Source organism: Lipophrys pholis, assembly GCF_963383615.2.
Source record: "Lipophrys pholis genome assembly, chromosome: 12".
Classification (NCBI taxonomy): Eukaryota; Metazoa; Chordata; class Actinopteri; order Blenniiformes; family Blenniidae; genus Lipophrys; species Lipophrys pholis.
The window spans coordinates 16,760,721-16,780,088 of record NC_137641.1 but is presented as its reverse complement, the minus strand read 5'-3'; the positions used below and the strand labels follow the sequence as shown (position 1 = coordinate 16,780,088).

General features: G+C 42.2%; 1 protein-coding gene across 3 annotated transcripts; it reads right to left on the bottom strand.

Annotated features, from left to right (window-relative positions):
- Positions 1 to 4,818: 4,818 nt before the first annotated feature.
- gtf3c4 (general transcription factor IIIC, polypeptide 4) lies at positions 4,819 to 19,013 on the bottom strand. Of its 3 annotated transcripts, none has more exons than XM_080476972.1 (5): positions 18,624 to 19,013; positions 10,209 to 11,945; positions 8,724 to 8,854; positions 8,216 to 8,304; positions 4,819 to 5,064 (listed from the first exon to the last, which is right to left on the bottom strand). In XM_080476972.1, the coding sequence occupies exons 2-5, from the start codon at positions 11,850 to 11,852 to the stop codon at positions 5,000 to 5,002; spliced, it is 1,929 nt and encodes a 642-aa protein (XP_080333098.1). In that variant the 5' UTR covers positions 11,853 to 11,945; positions 18,624 to 19,013; the 3' UTR covers positions 4,819 to 4,999. The 3 variants fall into 3 exon arrangements, with proteins under 3 accessions (XP_080333098.1, XP_080333096.1, XP_080333097.1); XM_080476970.1 differs by having other exon boundaries at positions 18,688 to 19,007; XM_080476971.1 differs by lacking the exon at positions 8,724 to 8,854 and having other exon boundaries at positions 4,824 to 5,064; positions 18,688 to 19,007.
- Positions 19,014 to 19,368: the final 355 nt, after the last annotated feature.

The following is a 19,368-nucleotide window of genomic DNA, read 5'->3' as shown; positions in this document are numbered from 1 at the left end:
TTTGGGACCGTTATGTGTGCAGTTTGCATGTTCTACCTGTGAGTGCCTTTATCTTCTCCAGGTACTCCAGGTTCTGCCCACAGTCCATGTGAGTGGTGACTATAGAATTGAACAGAGGTTGGATAAAGCTGATGGATAGCTGATACTATAAAACATACACGTCATTGTAACTGTTTCCCTTAAACTGAACAATAACATCAACTCTAAAAATATGTTTTGATTAAATGATGATGGCGGGTGGGGGGTCGAGGTGGTGGGTGGGGGTGGAGGTGGTGGGTCCGTGACTGTCCCTTCAAGCAGATAACTCAGGAGTTGGATGTACTGGTGGAGGAAGTTATTGAACTTATTGGAGAGTTACGGCACATTAAACAGAATTTGGCCCCCAAAAAGTTTATTTTGAGAGATGATGACAAACTCCACAAATAAGAGTAGTTTGGACCCAGCTGGAGAAATTCTCAGCACAATAGCAGGGGTAAAAAAAAAAAACCAATCATAACAGATCAAGCTTTTTAAGTAAATCACATTGCGAGTTGTACATTAACTGATTAGCATAAGGTTCTCCCGGTGTTCTGCATGATCTGAAACACACATCCCATAATATTTTCCATATTAATGAAGGTAAACATAATAAATCCCTGTCTGCACAACAATGTGTACAGGTCAACAGTGCTCGGAGCTGCTGAAACCAGAACTTTTTCAGAATGGCTCCCAAGGTGGAACATTTCAAAAACTCGTCATGTAGATGGGTGGAAATTACACTTTCCGGAAACAAGTGGGTGCCTTCAAGGAGAGGCCTATCTGACATTTCCACCTCCGTACAAACATTCTTATTATGTTATCAAGCAGAAATCGGATTTAATCTACTCTAATTTTTATTCAGGTAACCAAACATCCATTTAGCTTCTGGGTGAGGAAAACAGAAGAGCTAAAGTGCTCACGTAAATCGAAATTTTGGACTTTTTATTTCTGGCTGAAGCAGAAAAGTACAGCGTCAGTAAACACAGTCAAATCTTACAATCTCAGAAAATGGGACAGAAGACCTGTCAAATAAACACTCCTTATTAATCTACTTTGTTTTTCATTACCATGCAGTGTTATCAGTGTTGAACGCAAAATAAAATGGGCCCCTCCACTTTGCCTTATGACACTAATGTGCCGCGGAACACCAGTTGTGAACCGTTGCAGTATACAGTGATGCTGCCCGGCCCTATTAGATGCTGCTCCCGAACATGTCTCGGAAATGTGACAAAATGTAAAAAGAAATCAACAGGAGACTGGTACAAAACTGTCAGCCTAACAAACACGATTGTGATCCCGCCAGGTGATGCAGTCACATGTCTGAGGCGGCGAAGCAGCTGCCTCACTTTTACTGTCTCAAATTGGAATATTCTGAAGCAACAAAATGAATCGATACCCTCCAGAGGATGCGGCCGTGTTCAAGATCTCGTCTAAACAAAACAAAAGGAATATCACATGAAATTAAGGTGTGAAAAGGTGCCATGAATGTTTCATGCTTTCCAGCCACTGACATAAAGGATATAAATATTGTATGCAAAGAGAAGAATCCCCTGTTTGAAGTCTGGAGAGCAAAGACAGTGAGAGAGAAAGGGAGGGGAAGCAGGTAATTACGAGAGGAGATGCTCTTTGACGGATTATTATATTAAAGCGGGAGGAGGATCAACCAAACACGGCTAACCTCTAACAGTGCTGGTCTCCACCTATCAGTGACAGGAACATTACAACCTGAGGAGCCACTTCCACTTGACAAACAACACACCGAGCAACAAATCCCCAAGCTGAGTCAAGGAGGGGGGGGGGGGGGGGGGGGGGGGGGGCTCTGACAGCCATGGAGGCTCCAAACACTGAGGAAACCTACCACAGCAGGGCCTGATAAAAAGCTCATTACAAAGCCCTTTAGTTACTCTTTCTTTTAATTAAGTCGCTCTAATTATACTGGGGGAGTTATAATGAAGTGCTGCACTCAGCTCATTCACAAATCACAACTGATTCGGCACGATCGGGAGGATTTGTGTCGGCTTTGAGCTCAACTTTACATGAAATCCTTAAAAAGTCTTTGTTTGACTCCCTGGGGGTAATTCCAGGTGGAGGTGAAACTACAGTTCTGGTAGAAACTGTGAGTGTGGTTTAAAAGACTGAAAATACTTTTGTTATGCTTTAAATTCAATCAAACTTGACATAAGATTACGAAGAACTTACTACTAAATATATTCCATTGAAATGAAGAGTTATGTTGTATTCTTGTCATAATCAAGGTTATAAAAAAAATCACACTAAATTACTTAATTGACTGATCAGTGAATGTATTTAACAAGTAATCCAAGTGCCAAAGTAAAAGGGATTACTGCATTATTACAACTAGCTTTTAAGTGTACATGTTAAAGTCGACTAAAATCCAAGTTTTCTAACACGACTGGCATAATGTCACTTCAGACTGAGGCTCCATTTAGATGACAACAATGTCAAGTGAAAATACAAAGCAGTGCTTGTAGCCACTGAAAACATTTTGCAAACGGCTCCCATGGTGTCGCCCGGGCGCCGTCCTCGTGTAAACGGACAAAAACGACACTTTCTGAAAACATGTGAGCTCCAAATCCTTTCGCACCATGGCCGTAATAAATAGTTCTGCAGGTGTGTGAGTAGATGAACTATAAACAACGATGGCAAACAAAATCGGAACCGCAAGAGGCTTCAAGTCGGCTCAAATTGTAAACCTTTCAAAGATAATAGTTTTCTTTCTTTTTTTAAACACATTTCTTAAGAGTAGCGGACTCAACACTGAGACCCGAGATTAGATATTCAGTGACGATGGCATGAAAGACAATAAACTGTTTGTAAAGAAAAATGCATAACACAACAGCTATGGAAGAAGTGTTTTGGGACATTTCACTGTTTTTTTGCACCAAAAGGTTTCATAATAATTGGCTTTATCTTGAAATAGTCATTTTCTGTAGTAATTGTTTGGTTTTTATGATAATATACATTTCCATCTTGTATACGCTGTGCCACAACAAAGAAAAACTTTAAAGTTTAAATTTAATTGTTATGATGGCACTATTTTACCGGTGCAGCCCACTCAAGATGAAATGGGGCTGTTTGAGGCCAATGAACTAAAACGTGTTTGACACTCCACTCTATGGTTTTGCATGGGACTTTTGAGTAAAAGTAAATTTTTTTCTTTTCTATACTTAATCACCAGGCTGGCTCTATTAATTTAGTCTGTTTGGTTGATTTTATTTGCAGATTGTACTGGGTGACTGAAGATCACATTTATGAAATGAATAAAGTGTGAGGAAGTGGACTAAGAAACTATATATAAATATAATCCAACTTGTTTTAGTAAATGTTAGCCCCATATTTCTTTTTTAATTCTTTCATGTTTTGATTATTTTCAGACTGGGTAGATGAGCAGCCTCCACAAGAGACAGCAAACGAGAGGAGAGTTGATTGTCTTCTTGCAGCTGTACGACTAAAGTAATCAAACCACTGGTCCAGGACATTTTTTAGTTTTGCAGCAGCAGCAGCAGCGATTGCACAGGATAATGTGATAAATGATTCACTTTTCAGTAAAATGGGAGAAAGGACTTCTTTTTTTTTTTTTTTTTCCTTCCCCCACAACTCGACTGAATCGTCACTGAGTCTTGGGCCAATAAATGCCACCACTGAACTGAGAAATAAGGGGATTTTAAAAAATAGAAGGAAAAAGGTTCCCTTTCATGAGCTCCCGGGTGTTTGGAGCAGAGCTGCCTCTTCTCTCTCCTCGCCCCGGGGCAGGCTATCATCTCCAGTGACACCAGAGGGAGGTTCAGACCCCATCCCACCTCTGCTGGGGCTGGGAGAAGGGGGGGAGTTGGGGGTGTGTAAAGGGATGAGAGGAGGCTCTGCTCCCGGCCCGGTCTCTCAGGTCCGGCTACGTCTTTGATCACCGGCCGCCGACCTCCATGTCTCCAGAACAAGGAAGACAGAGGCCGGGCTGGAGAGCCTGTGACCCCTTGTTCTCTCCAAATATGAAAAAAAGGGTTAATTGTATTTAACAATATGCTCGCTCCCAGCCCGGCCCGATCACTGGCGCCCTCCCCTCCTTGATTAGAATTAGAATCACATCTGGCTCCGTGCTGTGTCCCTCATTACTGCTGAATCTCATTAGGAGCCTCTCCCGCGGGAGGGACGCGCCGCGGTTTTAAGCACACTTTTTCGCTTTCTTCCTGCCTTCTTGCTCATCTCATCTGCTCCTCGCCGCTGCTTCTCTTCTGCGTTTACATTAGCGGAAGTCCTCATCTGAGAGAATGACTGAGCACCACCACCACCCTCCTCCTCCTTCCAGGGCTTGGAAATTGTTTTACAGTGCCAATTAAAGTAGGTATGTTGAGTTTTTTCCAGAGTATGTATTATTCAGAGTGTATTATTTGTTGCACTCAAAAAGAAGAGGAAGAAAAAACTCCACTAAAATAGGACTAGCGGAATAAGTTCCACTTACTTGCAATAAAAACTACACCAAAGGTTGGGAAATATAGTCAACATGAGGAAAATGAGGGAGCTTATTTATGGTGCCCTGAAGTCCTACTGAATAATAAAAACCTCCACATATAACCACATTTTAAACTTTGTTTCTGTGCACCCTTGTGCAAACACTGCGTCTGACTGGGAATTAATTTTAGAAAGAGGAGGGGAGGGGATAATAAAGAAATCTGTAAAGTTTGACTCCAAAATGCTTTACCTCAGTGAAATATTCATTTCAAACCGGTGGCGGCTTCCTCGGCAGTCTTTGTAGCCCGCACTCGTGAGTAAAATAAGGGGTTCAGACAAATAATCAAAGCTTTTTATTTGCTCTTTTAAGATACCAATATAAAGTCGTAAAAAGTCAAACAAAACACATGAAACAAAAAGGAAGTGGAGCCGTGATGTCTGACTAAATTGGACCCTGCATGAGCGTGGGGGAGCTCGGCGAGGTCGCCTCCAGGTTTCAGCCCGCCGCTCGGCTCTAGATCATGGGCGAGTCGCAGAGCGTGCAGGGAGCCTGCAGGATCTTCCTTATCCACTCTGGATCTGCAGCGAGAGGAAAGACAAAGTTGGGTTTATAGTCAAGATTAAATATGGATATGCAGAAATATGAGAGGAATTGTTTGAAGATAAATATGGTGGCCCTCTCTGACTGCTTGACACGACTGACGTGCACATCCCGCACATGCAAGATGAGCTTTTATCCACTCTGATCGTTATCGTTCCGCGTTTTGCTAATAGATGTAGTCTGGACGGAGCCTTCCCAGCCTGAACCGGGCTGCACTATGATAATAACTACGTGGAGAACATGTGCAGCGGAGGATCACCTGCCAGACATTTCAGACAGGTGGTAGGAAGATGCAGATTCTGACAGATGCCACACTTCCACAGAGCTGTCAGCTTTTGGCTCAGATGGGCTGCAATGACCAGGACAGCCGTGCCTCCAGCACTCAGGAAGCATCAAGAAGGCAGGCGGATGAAGCCCATCAACAAAAACAAGGCTGGTTTTTAACCGTAACTCTCCAGTATGGAATTAGATTACTTGTAAATATAAATATAGATTTTTTTTGTTATTTTACAGAAGTTGTTTGCCAACTGTGTCACTGTGGCGTATTCATTATGCCTGCGCAGATGTACAGTAGAACGAATACAGAGCAAACGTGCCTGAAAAAAACCTGCTAAATGTGTGTATTAATTAGTGAAGAGGACTTTAACATTTTGTTTTAGGTAATTCAACAATAGAAGCGAATACAATTTAACCCATCAGGATAAACATGCAGGGAAAAAAAACTCAGTCTATGAGAAGTTAATGAGACGAACAGGATTTTTAAGCTTTTTATGCCCGATGGAAAAAGAGAAAACGTAAACAGTAATGTGTGGCTGTGGGATATACAGAGAATAGCGTTAGTCAGCATGTGGCCACGTCAGTGTGAAGCATAACTTCAATTATTCAAGAACTTTCAATTATTTACAATTATAAAAACAGATCACATCTAGAAATGTATTTGAACCTGTTTCTAACTAAATGTACTGATTTACTTTAATTCAAGGTGAGATAACCTACTCGTGGCTAGAATCAGAGGGGAGACGTAAAATTTTAAAACAACCACGGTTCAGGCTGCAGATATAAATATAATCATAATGTGATACTATTTCGTGCAGTGATTGTGAGAATAGTGTGTCAGGAGTTAATTATTATCAATAATAACATCATGATCAAACACCGATGGCTGACAGGTCCTCGTATATTTTGCTGTAAATAGTATTGTGACGCACGTAAATTATAATGGACCATAATATGACTGAAATATTATGACAGAATCAGGTAATGCAAGCAAGAGTGGTGCACTAAGCGAGATTTTACACAGCGTCCCCCGTCCATCAACGATTTAAATAATCAGATAGCATTGTTTTTACCATTGTCTTTAATTTTTTAACTAACCCAATTAAAAAATCACAAATGAATACAAAAAAATCCGAAATACAATATAAATATACTTACCGCAAAGAAAATTAAAGTGAACGAATAATAATCAAAATTCTAAATACAACAATCAACATCAAACAATTTAAATAACCAAAGTTTGCGCAGAACAACTCCACATAAGCCACATTTCACACTGTGGAATAACTAAATACAGAAGGACTTACGCGGCATTATCATTTGTAGTAATATTAATTGAGCATTACTTCACATCTAAAACAGCTTTTCTATTTTAAGAGTTAATATAGATAACTGAATTGTTTCACAATTTTGTGGCGCCCCCTGGAGGTGGAGGCCCCGACATTTGCTTGCCCTTATAGCGTTTGCCTATATTGCCTAAAGCAGTGGTTCCCAAATTCTTCCCACTGTAAACCTCGGCGAACCCCCACCACACCCTGTGCAATTCTCCAATTTTTTTTTTTTTTTAATTAAATAAAATGAAGGGACCTCATAACAAACTACATGTGAAAACTAGTTACATTCTGTAACGATGACTTCCTTTTCTTTTTGCAGGGTGTTTGGTGGACAGGTACCGCTTCAGTTTGAAGTTTCAAACTTTCCTTCACCAGTTTTTCACCACAAAAGATGCATTGAGCTCTAAATATATCCATTTCTTCTACAAAGACATATTCTATGCGACCCTCTCTGTGCTCACTCTCTTTCTTTTTGACAGATTCACCTTTCTTTTTTAGCTTTCGCCATTTCTTCTCCCCGCGTTCTGCTCATAAGGGCCTTCTCTCGAAGAGGAAGCAAACAGAAAGCCAACAATTACATTTTCATGCGAATTTTTTCTTCTTCTTGAAAAACCTCCAGCAGGATAAGGGGAATATGATGAATAGTAAAAAGTTTGGGTTGATGTTGTTGTTTTCTTTAATGGATAAAGCATGAGTAACGATAGAGTGCAGTTTAAAGCATCGTGAGGTTTTTCTTTGACTACACGCAGGTGATCAGACGCCACGTTTCGTTGCATTATCTCGTATTTACAGAGAATGTATTCATGTCTCTTTCTATCCCACAGCTCTGCCGTCACACCTGTGTTTGCTTTGCACATGCTGATTAGGAATCCAGTTGGTTGTATACATGGCAGAAAATCAGCTTTTCTTGATCTGGCTCAGGAGAAGAGCTGTTTCTCATCCAGATTACTCTTTGTTTAAGAAACCAGGATGCTTCAGGAACAAGACGCTGCATATGTCCATTTAGACTGTCAAACATTCATTTGCATTTGGGCTTGAAGACATAAAATCATCCAGAAGTTGGCAGGCAGAAACATTAATATTGCCAAAAGAGTTGTGTTATCTGGGAGCTTTGTTTTCAATCGTAGAACAGCTTTTTTTAAATTTTTTATTTTCCTCCTGATAGTGGGCAGATCTGAATGAAGCTATATAAAGATCCTATACTCCTTCAGCGGAAATGATGAGCCTGCCTTTCATCCAGAATGTGAGTAATGAGACAGAAGTGACACATTTCATGCTTCAGCCAGAGAAGTGACACAAGACGGAGCTTCGTCAATTAGACTTGTGCGCGGTGGAATTGAGAAACACGCACCTCGCTAATTTCTACGACTGCTCTGGTTTATTACGTTTCGGGAGGCGGCGTGTCGAGCGGCGATCTGAAGTGAGATGGAGGCTGACGTTGAGGGTGACAGGAGGAGATGGCTGATCGGGAGCGTGACTGTGAAATGGAGGTGGAGGGGAGATGGAAAGTGGCGCTTACCCTCAGGCTCTGGCAGTCTAGCGATGCTATCCAGCAGGAGGCAGCGTCTGAACGTCAGCGACTGGCAGGCCTGGTATGACAACACACACCTGGAGGAGAGAGACCGGGAGAAATACATTAGACACACACACACACACACACACAGACGCACACACACACCAGGAGCAGAGCAGAGGCAGCATTGAGGTGCAACTGATGGGCACAGATCCCCCCGCTCGGTGCCCACTCTAGGCGTTCGCTCTCGCTCCGGAGGAGACAGGAGGGATGTTTGACAGACGATATTTATGAGACGATGAGAGTGGCGCATGGGTAAATATCAAAAGGTGGGAGGCTTGATTACAGCGCGGCGAAGATAAATAAACCGTCAAAGATTTGGCATTAAGATTCAATCCGTGTCCCGGCTGTCAGACTCGGCAGCGCCGCCGCACCTCGCACCACCAAAGCTCATAATGAACTACCTTTATAAGCCCGTTTGAGCTTTTCGAAAAAGTTGCGGGAGAGTTTCTACCTGAGCCACATGTGTCCCTTTTGACAGGTGGCCTGCTTGTGGTCGGTGAAGGGCAGCACGGACTGGCACAGGCTGCAGCGCTCCGAGTACGTCTGCTTGTGCAGCTTGTTCTTTATGTGGCCGATCAGGACCTGGAGGGAGCGGGGAGCCACGGGGAGCAAGTGGAGGCAAATACAGCAGACTAATTATTTCAAGGACAATTTTTAACTATGTTGCACACAAATACAATAGGTTTTTCCACCTGACAATATGATTATCTTAAACAAAATGGCTGTATTAAAAAGGACTCAAATGAGCTGCGCTGTTACATTACCGTTGGAACATTTTGTTTAAAATAACATTCAAAAAGGTTTTGTCACCACTGTTCTAATTAGACGCTAAACCAGGGTGTGAAACATAAAGCCTGTGAGCTAAAACTGGCCAGCAATACTTTGTAAAAATTTCAAAGAAAACATTGACTTTTTTCAAACAAATTTCTTAAGCGTAGCGGACACAACACAACACTGACACCGTCAGGGTGAGTTTGTAAAGAGAAGACGTTTCACTGTATTTTGGATTTTTATCAGAATATCATTTCTTAATTTTCCATCGTAATTGTTTGATTTTGTGAAAATATAGACATTTTAATCACGTATACTCGAAAACACAACAAAGAAAACCTTTCAAGTTTGAATTTAACAGTCATTATGGCACTATCTTGCCAGTCTGGCCCACTCAAGGTAAAATTGGGCTGGATGAAGCTCCTGAACTAAACATGCATGTGCAGAACTATGTCTAAAATCTGGATAGTTCATGTTGCGTCCATTAAAGAAGACTTGTATTAGCTTTTTCTCCATGTAAGACACCACCGCCATTCAGAAAACCTCTCTTAACAAAAACCAACCTCCAGCACAAAGTACTTGTAATTTGACACCAGCATCAAAGCCACTTTCAAATATCAAATATCATCATTTTGGTTTCTCACACAAAACTCCAACGTGTCCTTCTCTGACTAGAACTTGTGAAACTGACACCAGGTTTAAAATAAATACGGCTGTCAATCAATTACTCACTATGTATTCCTTTTTTTCCCTTCATATTTTAAAGTTCCTTTGTTTACATAAATGCACGGCAACACAATTGACTGCAGTTCTTTTTTTTTTACAAGATTTATACTGTGCATATTGATAACGCAATAAAATTTTAATACATTGTGCAGCCCTACGGGTTAATAGTTGTTACTAGTAACAGCAGAGCTTATTACACGAGTTGAGATTGATATTTATTTATTACTTATGAGCTTCCCTATAAGAGAAGTTGCATGGCTCTAATTTTAAGTCAAACTGTCATGAAGTCAATTTTTTGAGGAAAGCATTGACGTGGTCAAACAGTTTTTTTGCTAAACTTCCTTTCATTTTCCCTACAACCAGAGCAGAACATTACAATGACCGATACACAAACAGGCGCCGTTATTTTGAGTAAATGATCAAACAGAAGACGCGTTACCTCTGAAGCTCTGTCATTGGTGTCTTTGGAGAGATAATCCACCAGGCCACAGGTCGGTATGCTGATGTTCTGCGCAAACCATGTGTTCAGGTACATGACCCCCAACACCTTCTTAATGTTGTGCCTCATCAGTTGGGTCTCCACATCATTGATCCAGGCCTGCACCTCCGCCCTCTGCTCGTCCTGGTTCTCCTGTTTCAGGACGCTGGCTTCGCCTTCCACTCTGTTGGGATCTTCTTCCTCCTCTCCGTCTCCTGCTTCCTCTCCTTCCTTATCCCTGACAAAAACTTTTGTCTCTGCATGCGTGGGCTTCCAGCTGTGATCTGGAGAGGGCCCCTGCAGCGACTGGAGGAGCACCCGCACCAGAAAGAGCTTGAACCGCCACAAGTAGGGCGAGTCCAGTTCTTGGATCTTTTGATCGAGTTGCTCTTGCAGTGACGCGGGGATGCGCCTGTCTTTCAAAATTTGCCACCGCACGAGGCCAAGCAAGTCGGCCATTTTATACAAGTTCTGCGTGGGGGACTTGAGCAGCAGCGCCGCCGCCATCTCGGGCGTTTTCAGAGTCACAAAGTCGATCTGGTAAGTCCTGTTAACCGAGTGACGGTTATCAACCATCCCCTGAGTGCTAACTAGCGCCATGTAGGCTCCGTTGCGGCTCACCGCGATCCCTTCTATCCGTCTCCCACTGAGATGCTCCGGACGCAACATGTCCTCCTGTTTGAAGATCAAAGTGGTCTCTGTGAAAGTGGGCGTCAGCTTTTTAATCAGCCCGTCGATGGCACACGTGTACACCGACACGCCGTGGTGGCTAACTGCCAGAGAGATGACCGGAAGCGAGTGCAGCCCCGCTATGTGAGAGTTGTGCACGTTTAATCCGGCCGGCGAAATCATGAGCAAACACCAGAAGACGTAACAGCCGCGCGACGCCACAATGAGGCTGCAGCTGGATTTGTGGATGGGGTGGATCATTGGGACGCATTTGAGGTTTTCCACGGCGATCTCGTCGCACTCTTTCCACAGGATGACCGGGTGGCGGAGAGTGAAGTAGCCCTTCACTCCCGTTAAGCTAACTGGCATGATCTTGATGGGCCCCGCCTCGCTCCCGATGATCAGGCCGCTCATCCGGCGATCTGCATTCCCGTATTCCCACCACGCCAAGTCACTGGGTCTGCTCACGCCCGATTCGATGAGGTCATAAAAACTAACATCCTCCTCGTTCGTAACCGGCAGGTCGAACTTCCACAAGACGAGATCGCCGTTTTCCATCAGGATGGCGAGGAGGACCATCTCCGTCTCCACACACAGGTTGTCCGGCTGAACCTGTTTCGTGGCGTAAATACTGGACCACTCCATTCTCAGAGGTGTCTGCATGCGGAAGCGCCGCTGCAGCTCATCAAAGTCCAGCAAGTTTGCTTCCGGGGGCTTGTTGTCCTTCTTGGCGTAGCCTCGCTCTTTTAGCCTCTCACTGTACTTCTGGGTGAGGTCGACTAGCGGGTTCCACTCGAGGCGCTTGTGGCTATTATAAATGGCGAGTTTGTGTTCAAGCGTGAGGCACGCAATCAGACAGCGTCCATACGAGTCACAGCCTAACGGAGACCAGCTGGCGTACTTTATTCCTTTGTGCGCGCCGACTGAAGGGTTCATCACTTTGTCGGTCAGAAAGACCTGCCTTACTGTGGGATCGGGATGGGTAGAGAACTTCTCCAATGCTTTGGCTTGGTCTGCAGGAGGCCCCACCTTTGAGAGTTAAAGCACAAACGGATAAAGTTAAAAGTCAAGAGATGATTGGAAGTCATTTTGGCCATCTTTAAAACCAGCATCTGCAAATATTACCGTAGATATTGTGTAATCTTTCTAGAGAACCACGGCAGTTTAGAAGATATGTGCTCAAGTCAAATCAAAATGTATTTGTAGAGCCCTTCCATCAGCCCAAGGGGTGACCAAAGTGCTTCACAGCTTAAAAACAGCACAGTAACGTACAAATGGAGACAGCAGTAAGATATACAATAAAACAATAAAATAAACAGCATCAATAAACAGCAAGAAAATATACATGTAAAAAAATGTAATCAACATAAAATATGACCATGCTGGCAGGTATTAAAAGCCAATGCAAAGATTTTCCACAATCATGTCTTAAATACTGCATTATAATTATGAGCCACTTTTAAAATGATTTTTATTTAGTTAACAGATGCAAACCAGGCGGCTGTGCGAGGACAGGACATGATAATCGTCAAAGCTAATGAAGCTTCAGTCTTTAAGTATTTTTAACTTCCACTGCTTATTGCCAAGCTTAAGTCCCACTGATAAAAATAATCCTATTTATTTAAGGTCCATTGTTTTACAGTTTCCCACTGATTGTTTGCAGTTTGATCTTCATAATGAAAGTTTTAGTGTCAAAAACTATTTGAATTACGTCTTATATTTCCTCTCAGGATCTTCTGTCTTTCAGGCATCAGGAAGTCTTTTCTCTGATTGTTTGGCACTTCTAGGTAATGCAAGAGTAAACAGGTTTTCGTTGTTCTTTGCTGCTTCATCTAATTCCATTAAAATAAATAAATCTAGACAAAATTCTACTTCTGATCCTGGGTCAAGCTATCACCAATGCCAGAAAAACGGATCTCTCCAACCTCGACCCTGATACAACCCTTCAGCGTCACAACCAAGAGGCCATCTAATGAGACGCTCAAACCATTTTTTTCACAAATTTTTCACCAAAAGCCAAACTCGCTGGTCCACCACGAATTATTTGGTCAGTCATGATTCAGTGGAACACAGAAATCCATCTGTCGCTCCAAGGTGCTGTATAAACCAGAAAGATCGGATGGAAACAATATTGCTTCTCAGAGTGCCTTTTTGAGGAAATCCAAACACCTTTGCCACGTAAATAAGCAAAAATTCAAAGAGAAATTTACCATTTTAACTTGAAAATATGCAAACAGCACCTAAGCGTATTAGGACCCACTTGTGGAGCGACTCCAGGTTGTAGTGATGGAGGCCAGGAGGGGCTTCCTGGAATATGAAAGGTCTCTACTATAAATTCCCCATAGGCTAAGTTGAGGACGTTGCTGCTTTATTCAGTGAAACAGAGCGCAAAAAGTTTGGGAAGCTGTAGTCAGCCTCATCTAAATATATTTTATTAGAAAACAGTCAAAAAGAAAGTCAGACTGAATCGTTAATTAGTCAATTAATGGATTAATCAGCTGATCCCTGCAGCTCTACAGCACAGAAGATAGAAATCACTGGATACTTAAATCTGGATTTTTAATCTTAGAAAAGAAATTCCTCAAAGAAAATCGTCTAATTGGGTCGTTTTGGTAAAAGACCAAGCATGTCCTCCAGCTTCACGACAGAAAACTCCATCCTGAGCCGTTGCTATAGCCGTACCATCAGACGACAGATAACTCGGGTCTTAAAAGAGTCAAGTTGTGCCTCGTGTGTCATCATCCACTGCTCCCAGCTCAGTCGACCACCTCTTTAAAAGCACTTAATCATATCTGCAAATGACAGCAGGAAACCAAACTTCGCCTGTCTGCCACTGTGCCTGGTGGATTATAAAACTCAGCTACATCCAATATTGTATCTGCCAAGTGGATTTTTGGAGTGGAGGCGAACCTATAAACACTGGTGTTTACACACCAGAGCAGCTGCGCTGAGACAAATTCTCCACAGCAAAACTGTTCCTCTTTTTCATCAGCGTTTGTGTTCTATCGCTTTAATTATCTTTCTTTCAGTTTAGCAAGTAATGAAAGTACAGACACGCCGATCGGTGCCAAGCTAATAGCACACGAGTGAATATTAGCTTGGCTTAGTGTCTGAGGCCTGTGTACAAGTTGCTTAATGAGTAAACAAATAGCAACACTTTTACAACATGCGCACAGATGTCGTTTTGTAATCACCTGTCTGTAACTTATGAACGGTCGCAGTTTGTTCGAGTTGGTGATGAAAACACGGTCGTGCTTCGAAGGTCTGCCCAACTCTGAGCAAGCAAAGCACGTGTTGGACAATGCTGCAGCGAAGGCCAAAGTTCACTATGAAAAGGTAAACAACAATCATTACCAGAAACTCAAACTAGGCCCTCGTTTATCAATAATCTTTTATCCTCCTGTACCATTTAGATGTAATAATAGTATATAATATATATATAATACATTAATGATTCAACCACATCCGACTAAAACTTTAGTTGGACAAGATCATCGGCCTGAAGCCTCAAATATGCTCCCTTTACGTGTGTAAACTGTTATGTGCGTTACAAATGTTGTCATGCATCCTTATGTCAGTGCGGTTGTTAATCTTCCATCCATAAAAGGCACATTGCTGGTTTCACGTGGGACAACATTTCTAATTCAAACATCGGTGAAACCGGTTCAGAAGCTGCTAAATTTAGTCTCTAGTAGCACTTAAAATTTGGTCTTTTGGGGATAACTAGCAGCCTTATGTTTTCAACTTTACTCATGAAGACATAAACTTCAAAAAGTCTTTTGAAGCTGTCCAAGTTGTCTTTATGTCCAGGGAAGGCAATGTCATAGATATGCTTGTGTCCATGCATATATTCTGTCCTCCAAGAGATCAACACTTCTGTTGGCTCCTTGTTTACACGACAACGTCTCAAGTGAAACAAAATCCTTTTTGCATTTTCGTTTCCAAAACCTTTTTTAAACAATTTATATGAAAATGACAAACGGCGACATGTTGGCGCTGTTGGTCGCTTTGTAATGGAACCACACACACTAATGCGTGCAGAGAACAATAAGATATAAATATTAACAATGGCAAGTGCACAGACATTCGTATGGACAGACGACAAAGTTGGATTTACTATTCATGTTCCTCAACTAAAAACTACCAAGTTCCAGGAGAATATGGACTGGGAGTCATGACACTCTGGAGGCAAACATTGTTTTTGTCTATCTACTTGCGCAAGTGCAGAACTATTTACTACCGCTGTGCAATATCAAAGTTTCAAAAAAGTTGTGTTTTCCCCCGATTGCCACGGAGACGCAGTCAGAACGTATTGGAAAAGTTCCATCTTCTTTCGAGAAGTTGCATTTTCAGTGGCTCCGAGCAACATTGTCATGTCAACAAACATGATAATAGCCCCAACTTGAAAACCTTGTGTAAATGGGGCCTAAGTGAAGTTGACTCCTTTGTTCCTATTTCTGGTTGCACAAGTGGCCAAACTGCACAGCACTGCCCCCACAGGTCATCAGTGATATCATTCTGTTTGCTATGCATCAGTTAGCCCCTGGAAATGAACCTACACATGAAATAAACACAGAAGACGGACAGAAGGCTCCATCAATATATTTACCCTTAATAGAGGCAATTTACCACTTTAGCATACAGGCAAATAAACAACTGCCTGGTGTTATTATTCCAACCATCACTTATATCAAATTATGTATTGGATCAAGTGCTTTATTGCTGCAGAATATTAACTGGAAAAAAATCTCAGCAGAGATTAGCTGCAGCCAAGTTCCCTGTTTTCTCATGTGAAGTTCAAAGATCCACAACTAGTTATGCTCTAGTTAAAGAAGAAAAAAGTCAAAGAAATTCACTGCATCTATTTATGACTTTACGCCCCCCCGAAACGTTTAGACCGGCGTATGGTCTCCTTTATGTTTAATGGGGCTGTATGTTAGTGAGAACACAAATTCCAAGTTACATACAGCATGATCTGATCAATAAACTGCAGATATATAAGGATCTCTATTTCCAAGTTTGGATTTTATGGATGTGCAGCATTCAAAAGGAAAATATAAACCGCTTCCATATTTTTGTACCATCAGAACAATCAGGTCTCTGTCAAACATCCAAAATCAACAGTAAACATTCAACAATATCACAGTTTGTGCAACTCAAAGGAAACCAGCCGTCTTTATCAAAGAAAAATAAAAGACTTTTCCCCCTTCGTCTGTGAGCTGGAGTGCTGTATTTTATACTCGGTCGTTCTTTATACTCAGTCGTCTTCCACACAAGTTATTGAGAGAGGAAGTAAAGCCAAGCAGAACTCGCAGTGTGATCACACCAAACTAACAAACAGCCAATGCTGAACAGGAAAACATTCAACTATGGAGATAAATCAAATTAAAATACATTGTGGTTTGTTTTTTATTTATCTATAACCCTTTCACCAAACAAATGTGCGAGACATAAGTCAATTGATTTTGTTGTCGTAGTAAGGGAGGCACAGATACAGAAACAGTAACGGGTCCGATACTGCACGGAGTACTCGTACCCGTAAAAAGGTCCCTGATATAACTCGGCGAAGTGATGTCATGCGTCAGCAACGCCACCCTCAAATTTGACTCTCTTAAACATCGAAGACACTCTTCCTGACGTACAATATTAATCTAATAATTAATAATAATTCTTCTGACTTCAGCAAACTAGTGTACCGTCATGACTCTGTTGTTAAATTGGGTGATTTTATTATTCATTTTGACAATTTAAGATATAACAGTGTTAAGAAACCTTGGCCCAGTATAGCAAAGCAATATTTTGGACTACACAGACTTTACCTCTCTAAATGTCTTTACTCTAATAAAGATTTTACTTTATCAATTCTTCTATTAGGAATTTTCTTACTTGATTATGTGCTTTGTTATAACATTTCAGTTCGTTCTACTTCTATTGCATAAGTGTATGCGTTGTAAAGTATGGTGAAATAGGAAATAAACTTGTCCTTGTTAATAGAGGGGAGCAGAGTCCCATCATAGATATGCACCAACTCTTCATTATCTCTCTCCTCTCCCTTGGCCATATGTTGCATAAATATAATATCCAGTTTCACCGCTATGTGGTTTTCCGTCTCAAATCTATCCATAAACTCCAACTGGTTCAAAACGCTGCCGCCCGGATCCTTCCCCGAACTCCTTCCGTCCATCACATAACTCCAATTCTCCATAAACTCCACTGGCCCCCAATTCAACATCGCATTCCTTTAAAGATTTTACTTGTGACATTGAAGGCCCTCCAAAACCTCACTCCTCCGTACCTCACAGATCTCATCCACATCTACACACTCATATCTGCCTCCTCTCTCAGCCTCAGTCTCTCCGGCTTGTATGAACATCACGGGGTCCAGGGGCCTCATTTATAAAACATTGCCTAGGATTCTTACTAGAAATGTACCCAAAACCTGAAAACGGCATGCGCCCAAAAAACTTTGGATGGGTAAAATCGTGCGTACGCACATCTGCACGCACTCACAGTCTACCTGGAAGGTTGCACAGCTCATATCCCACCTTCAACGCGCCCACTTTCCACCATGAATGGTCAATTCAAAGTACCTCGTCAATATTTTTGCACCTCAATCAGCCTGTTGATCGCCGGCATTTGAAGCTAAATCCTGGCAGAAAAGACGAAGGCAAAGAATTTTCCTGAGAGAGAAATAGTCATGGAGGAGGTGGAAATCAGGAAAATGATAGCATTTGGTGTCGCAGTAGTTACTTCACTCATAAAAGAAAAAATAAGCGATCAGCAGCACGTCATCACCGCTGTAAATAGGGTGACAGCCACGGAGAGATCTGTGAGTGAATTAGTAGTGCGCGCGTGTGTGTGTGTATTCTCTGTGACAGACTGGTAACCTGTCCAGGGTGTACCCTGCGCTCGTGCACAGTAGGCTGGGATAGGCTCCAGCACCCCGTGACCCTGGACATTATTAACCCTGTAAAACCCACTGTTGTAATATTAAAACATCAGGTTTAGGTACCTGACCATGACAATGTGGTATTTATTTATTCACATGATCAGTGGTCCATGTCTTATTCAACTTGATATGTCAAGAATCAAGTAAGTACAACGCCTTCAATATTTTATGATGTTTACAATGTTATAACATGTAGATTTTAAGTTATTGTGAAATACATTCATTAAGTGTGATTCAAGCAGGCCAGCCGACAGCTTTGCTGGGGCCCAGGATGAGATTTCTCAGTAACCCAGTAACCCAGTAATTATTGTAAACCTTTGTTCTGCATTGTATTGTATTAAATTGTTTTTCACAATGAATGAAATAAACTTAAACTAAACAAATGGAAACAACTTGACTTTAAGAATTTTGTAAATACAGTTTATATTAAAAAAGTATAATTTATAAATGACATTAAAATTATTCCAGTCATGTGATTGTTATTGTTGATCTGAACTGTTATTGGGCAATTCATTCCTGCTTCAGATGCCCCCCTACAACATCAGATAGATGGATGGATGGATGGATGACTGTGTTTACATGGATTTTCATGAGGCACATCCAATTTTAATCATATTGAGAAACCTGATTATTCGTGTTGCTGTGACCACAGTTATTAGATTATTCATTTCTGATCACGTCCGGTTTATTTCTATAAATCAGAGTGAGATATCCACAGTTAAAGCCATTCCCATGCAGCAGCATGCTGGTTTCCTTGCCTTGTTTACAAGCTTCTTGCTGCAGTTCCAGCCCGACCTGGGATCAGCATTAATGGTTATTTACCCGCAGATTGTAGGCCTCCATGGGGACGGGGATGGAGGTCCTGTGCAGGGTCAGGTCCTGTTTGGTGCTCTGCACGTCGCACACCAGCTCCATCACGGCCAGCGAGCTGAAGGTGCAGACGGATAGGCGGTGGTCCTGCGACCAGGCGAGGGGCTGCAGCCCGGACACGGAGGACAGGAGCGACACCACCGGGTCCCGCTTTGCCGGGACGCCGTCCTGTCCGAGACCCAGGCAGTCGTCAGTGTCGGGTTCAGTCTTGATCACCACATTTCGGGGATCGTTGGGTCCAGAATCGCTCGGACTGGCGGCTGCCATCTTTCCTGAGTGACGGAAGTGACGTCAGGAGCGCGTGAGGCGGTGAAGACGGGACTTCCTGTGTTGGTGTTAAAGCCATCCGCGTCCTTCTTGTATGTATCACTGCTGCTCACCAGTGTTTTATAGTGAAAGGAAGTCCCACTGTCATGTTACATGTCTCCTGTGATGACTGGGTGTTTTCACACAATTAAAATAGAAATATAACAGTCTGAACTCACCATGTTCAGGGTGCTTCCACCAACCGTCTATGGGTTAGACTCTAACCCATCATTAACATCTGATTCAACTCCAAATAAAAAGGCCCCAAAACCCAGATTCCAAATGGGGATATTCTTGGTATGAGGCAAAAATACTATGACATCACTT